Below are 6,309 nucleotides of genomic sequence, written 5' to 3' on the forward strand. Positions count from 1 at the left end.
AAAAAAAATAAAAATCTAGCATTTATTTGTTTAAAGTTGCCCATTCTTCATCTCATGATAAGTTTAAAAATATAAAAGTTCAGTAAGGGGTTTCTTGACTAGAAAAAGAATTTTATTTGAATACTTCAGATCCTTGCATCTATTTATTAGCAATGAATTATACTGGTGTCTGGTGATATCTGAAAGAGCAGAACTGGCTAGCAAGATATAGCCAAGCCAAGTTTTATTCTGGTAAGTACTGGTATGTTCATCGGTGCTGTACTAGACAACAGTAGATTCTACCTTCTATGTCCATGCTAGCCATATTGCACGTTGTGATGCCTCTCCAATCCCTGGGTTTATAACTATAGAAAATACCGCTCAATAGGCACAGGAAGCAGAGCTCCCTCTCCGCTAACAAAACTTAGAGAAAATAAGTTCTTAAGTCCAATTTTTGTTTCAATCAGACAGAGGTACCTGGTAATCCTGGATCTCCGGGAGGCCCTTTTCGACCATGTGTACCGAGCAGAGGAGTTGGGTCACCTCTCTTGCCTGTTGAGGTACAGTGACTTTCATTTCATACAAATATCCTTTTCACCCACAAAACCAAAGCTGGACAATTTTGTAAGATCAGATAATTTACTCATAGATATTAACAGCTATAAAAGGGACTGAGAGAACACAGAATGAAAAATGCTTTGGCACATGCAAATTACCTCCCAGCTCTGCTTGTCTTGCAGTACTAACTCAGTTTGTGTTTAGTATGACTCCTGGCAGTATTCATGTAGATTTCCCATAATAAAAAAAACCAAAAACAAAACCAAAAATTATGGGAACTTTCCCAATACTGACAGCATATACTGAAAATGAAAGACGTTGCATAAATTCCCTATAACGCTTTATTAAACAAAGAGAACTTCTAACATAGGTTTGTGAGGATGTGCAAAATCAATACAGCGTGAGTCTATTTCATCAGTAAAGACCTTTTAGGCTCTAGCTGGGGACTTTAAGCCAGCACACCTTCTCCTTTCTGCCTGTGCTGAAATTCCTGTTTATCACAGAATCAATAATTCCAAGCAATTTTGCCTTATACTGTCTGTACAAATGACTGACCTCTCCTACCTATTCATGCTGTCTCCAGCTTCATTGTCTGATTTTGCTGTGAAGAGTTAAGAGGATATATCAAGTTCAAGTGTTGCTAGAAATCCCCTGCCATAGCAATCCCCACCTTTACTGGCTATTTCCTGCTTAATTTTAAGGATAACTTTTCCAGTAAATTTGATTTAATACATTTCATAAAAGTTCTCCTTATATTGAGTATTGTTCTTTACTTTTTTTGTGGGAATATATTCCCTGGCTGAGAAAGTCTTGAACTTTTGAAGAAATGGAAAATGTAACGGAGAAAAGAATTTGTCCTGTCCCCTTAATGCTTTTTTCCAGGCAATGATTTAATTTCATTATTTATTAGTAATGAAATCCTGCTCCAAGGAAACTTGGAATATGATGGATTACGCCATTTTGTATTTCTCTGAAACACTGTTTAAAATCTAAATATTATAGATAAATTTTTCAGAGTAATCTCTACCTATGCAAAAAACAATATGCAAAACTTCATCTTTTCAACCGAATAATTTTTCATGCATGGGTATGAACTCTGCCTGATTTGTTACGCTACACTTTCAGAAGTTCCAAGAATTCAAAAATCATAGCCTAGAAAACACTGGAAAATAAGTGATATAAAAGAAATTATAAATCATGTTGGAATATTTTAAAAATTCCTCATAGCTGTATCATACCATACCATAATACCATAAATGACTGCATTTTCTCTTATTTGACTTGACAAATTTTACAGCTCCATAAGAGTGGATTTTTACATGTGTTTGGAATTTTTAAGCTCTATGAAATTTGACACAAACTTATCTTCTAAATTAGTAAGACCTACTTTAAAAGGAACAAACTGTTAAAGAATATACTGAAATGCAGATTTTGCCTTCAGGTAAGTCAGATGTTTCTAATGACATTCATGTTTTAATTATTTTCACTTATGTCCTGTTTTCCCTTTTCTAGTGAGTACTCGCCATCTATCAGAGCATATACATCCTAACAATATTGCTTTTGTTAAAAGCATGTCTATATAAACCCATTACCTTTAGATCCTTTTGGGCCAGTCAGTCCTGGATTTCCAGGGATTCCCGGTAAGCCAACATCACCCTGATTTTTTTAAAAACAAAATAAAAATGTTCGACATATGATATGTGTAGCAGGAATGATCTATAAGTGCATTTGGTTCTCTTACACTGGTAAATGGACCAGCAATCAATATGAATAGCAAAACTGTATCTTTAGCTCAACAGAAAAGCATGCTGTCTTTGTTACACATCTATCACTGACCACTAACACTTCCAAGAAACTGTAGATTAGACTTGCTAATCATTTTGAATTTGTGCTTTTATAGTTTATGCTAACTCTTGGCTTGAACAGCTTAAATTCCCCACAGATGGCTTGAGTAATTTGATTTAAAAGGTACCATAAAAATGTACCAAATATTGTTGCATGTTACCCAAAATTTACTACAAACATTAACCAGAAATATGTTGTGATGTAACAGTAAAAATGTAAAGATTTCTCTAGTTTTCCGTTTGAATAATGACCTGTAAAAGCAAAACACAGATTATCTCTTCAAAGAAATATAACAAAAGACAAGCCAAGCAAAGATATATCCCTTTACCAAAAAAACAACTGTGCTTTATGCTTCATGCACTGCCTGTCTGCCTAGCATACAAGCCAGCGAAGAATTTTACCTTATATGTGATATATGTGTGGGTTTGTGTATTTGTTATTGAGCAATACTGCTTGCCTGGGTTCTGTTTGGTGCAAGCTGTTGGTATGGGCACAGAAGACTTGGTTTGTCTTGTCTGTTGGCTTGGCTGCTCCACATAGCAAGATATGAAGAAGCAGCTATATATTAATTTCATACTTGTGCTGCTGCGATGTTATGATCTCTGCAGTAAGTGATTTGTCAATCTCTTTTTAGGAATAATGTTAAAGACTTGATGGTGCATCTATTTTTTGCCCCCCTAATTAGTGCAGTGTAGCTTGGACTTCCACCAAGTGGCAATGTAACAAAATCGCAACATGCAGTTGGGAGAGAGGGGAGAGGCCCTTTGTTGACTCCAACTACAGTTCCTGCTAAAATGTAACCCAAGCACTGAAGTGTTGCATTAAGGAATTTACCCTTCCTATTATACTGACAGTCTCTTCTCAGAAGGAACATCTAACGGGTAAGTACAATAGAAATACCCTTCATCATATTTCCTGGATGCAGGAGGTAACTGCAAAGTCCAGGACATTTCACTTTGTTTACCTGGTCACCTGGTTGTCCTTGAAAACCCGTAATTCCTTTAAAGCCCTTTGGTCCTGGGAAACCCCATGATCCTGGAAACCCCATCGGTCCAGTGTCACCATGGTCACCTGGCAGTCCTGGGAGACCATTCTTCCCTGGAAATCCTGGGGTGCCTCTGAAACCAGTATTGCCTTTTTCACCTGAAGTTAATTGCAAAACAAGGTTATGACCAATATAGTCAAGCCATTATTTGACATTTACTTTGAATATGGCTATGCTTTCACACTTTGCCTTAGTAATTGTCCAAAGAAACTGGCCTGCTAGTGTAAGAATCTATAAATGCAATAATGTTGCTGGATGTTACTGCAGCTACAAGCCCAAACCTGTGAAACACACCAGTGATTTATATCAGATGAATGTGTGCGTATGCAGGGCTTTATTTTATGAACTTACCTCTTTCACCTCTAAATCCGTTCTCACCAGGAGACCCTGATTCCCCCTTTTGTCCTTTCTCAAGGCGGATGTTAACGCAGCCACTGTCTCCTGGAGGCCCGCTTTCACCTTTGAACAAAACATATGGAATGTAAGTAAATCCTCATGAGTGACATGTCCTGAAAATGAATTTTAGTGAAGACTTCCCTAACAGAGAAAGCCTTCAAATACTAATGAAGTTCTCAGTTGTTTCAGCACACTGTCATGGTTTAACCCCAGTTGGCAACCAAGCACCACAGAGCCGCTCACTCATCCTTTCCCCCCGGTGGGAAGGGGGAGAGAATCGGAAGGGTAAAAGTGAGAAAACTTGTCGGTTGAGATAAAAAGTTTAATAATTGAAATAAAATAATAATAATAAATTGTAATGAAAAGGAAAACAACAGAGAGAGAGAGACACAAAACCCAGGAAAAACAAGTGATGCAACTGCTCACCACCCGATCCTCAGCCAGTCCCTGAGCAGCGGTCACCACCACCCAGCCAACTCCCCCCCAGTTTATGTACTAAGCATGACGTCCCATGGTATGGAATACCCCTTCAGCCAGTTTGGGTCAGCTGTCCTGGCTGTGCCCCCTCCCAGCTTCTTGTGCGCCTCCTCGCTGGCAGAGCATGGGAAGCTGAAAAGTCCTTGACTTAGTATAAGCACTGCTTAGCAACAACTCAAACACCAGTGTGTTATCACATTATTCTCATGCTAAATCCAAAACACAGCACTGTACCAGCTACTAGGAGGAAAATTAACTCTATCCCAGCTGGAACCAGGACAAGGCTCAATGCTAACAGAATTTATTATCCTTCTCTTGCTTTTTAGTTAATTCAGTAGTAACCCAGGTGATGTTAAATCAGAATTATTCCCTGCTTGTCTGGAATATGAAAGATGGCAATTGTATTGTCCACTCTGCAGTGTACTGTCTGATTGCACCTTGGAGATGGTTATTCTTTCCTATATTAATATTTAGAGAGATTATTTCCTGTATGTTTTACATAGATTGAAGAACACAGACAATATGATAGAAAACTAGAAAAATCTAAACTTTCAGATGTGTACAGGACAAAGTTCAAGGTTTGTTTGAATAAGTGATCTTAATCTGTTTGATTTAGTGGTAAATGCACCTATTGATCTAAGTGGAATTAATTTTTCTTTAGTTAGTTTTTCATTATGCATTTGTAAGTGAGATAACTGGATTTAGTATTTAGTATCTCTGAAAATAGAAGTGAATATACCTTATAACAAGTAGAAAAAGTAAATATATTCCTAACACAGTAGTAACAGAACTAAACATAGCAGTGAAATAACTACAGACTGAAGCGGATTTTTACAAACCTTTTATTCCAATATCCCCACGTTCTCCACTAGGCCCAGGTGGACCCATTTTTCCTTCTTCACCTTTTACACCGGAGATTCCCATTGGGCCTTGTGTTCCTGGGACTCCTGGGAATCCTTGGGGTCCTTGAATCCCTTTGCTTCCTGGTAATATTAAATGCTTTATTTACATATTCAGTCTGCTATGCTGTTGTGCTGCTGTTGTCATATTCTAAGGAAGAGTATAAAGCAAAAGGCAGGAAGTTTAGGACTCCTTAGGAAACCAGCAAAGCTAGAGAACCAATAGTTGGAGCATGGCTTCATGCCAAGATCAAACTTGTCTTGAAATCCAGGTTGCCTGGATGAAGCAAACATCTTCCCCCTCCCTGCTGCCACCCCCTGGAGATTTAGGCTACACTTAGAATCATAGAATCATAGAATTGCTCAGGGCTGCACCCAGGTTGTGTCCAGTCAGCATGTTCAAGGATGGAGAAGCTGCAACCTCTCCGGGCAACCTGCTGCAGTGTTTTAACAACCCTCTCAGTGGCAAAGTTTTTTTGTGCATTTTAATCAGAACTTTCTGTGTTGCAACATGTGTCCATTGCCTTTTGTCCTTTCTCAGTGCATCTGAAAAAAGAGTCTGCCTCCATTTTCTCTGCACACTCTTTTCAGGTAGTCATAGACAGCAATAAGGTCTCCCTTCAGCCTCCTTTTCTCCAGGCTAAACAACCCCAGTTCCCTCAGCCGCTCCTCATCAGACTTGTTCTCCAGACCCTTCACCAGCCTCGTTGCCCTTCTCTGGACACGCTCCAGCACCTCGATGTCCTTCTTGTAGTGAGGGGCCCAAAACTGAACTACTACTAAAGCAGTTATCCCCAACACGTTAAATACAATGCATAGCCTAAGACACCACCAGATTTTGCATGTGGCTACTGGAAATCACGACTCCTACTGTCCAGATGACAGACAGAGGAAAACGGGATTTTGCTATAGTTACTCAGAACTTTTGCCCATTAGACAGTGATGATTTGGGACCAAAGTCACATTTTTGTAAGTATTAGGCATAATGTGAAGCTATTTCTCCACTTACTCATAGAACCGTCAAATAGAATCACAGAATTGTTCAGGTTGGAAAAGACCTTTAAGATCGTGAAGTCCAACCGTTAACCTAGCACTGCCAAGTCCACCACT

The 6,309-nt window shown here is 38.9% G+C and overlaps 1 protein-coding gene across 1 annotated transcript in view; it reads right to left on the minus strand.

Annotated features, from left to right (window-relative positions):
* The window catches only part of COL4A4 (collagen type IV alpha 4 chain), a 71,230-nt gene that overhangs the window by 16,958 nt on the left and 47,963 nt on the right, over positions 1 to 6,309 (minus strand). Inside the window, exons 30-34 of the mRNA XM_019474017.1 lie at positions 5,140 to 5,283; positions 3,779 to 3,886; positions 3,347 to 3,525; positions 2,130 to 2,193; positions 457 to 531 (exon numbers count right to left, since the gene is read on the minus strand). Coding sequence (XP_019329562.1) covers positions 457 to 531; positions 2,130 to 2,193; positions 3,347 to 3,525; positions 3,779 to 3,886; positions 5,140 to 5,283 — 570 coding nt within the window. The remainder of the gene's footprint in view (positions 1 to 456; positions 532 to 2,129; positions 2,194 to 3,346; positions 3,526 to 3,778; positions 3,887 to 5,139; positions 5,284 to 6,309) is intronic.

The sequence above is a fragment of the Aptenodytes forsteri genome, unplaced genomic scaffold (genome assembly GCF_000699145.1).
Source record: "Aptenodytes forsteri isolate BGI_AS27 unplaced genomic scaffold, ASM69914v1 Scaffold184, whole genome shotgun sequence".
Lineage (NCBI taxonomy): Eukaryota > Metazoa > Chordata > Aves > Sphenisciformes > Spheniscidae > Aptenodytes > Aptenodytes forsteri.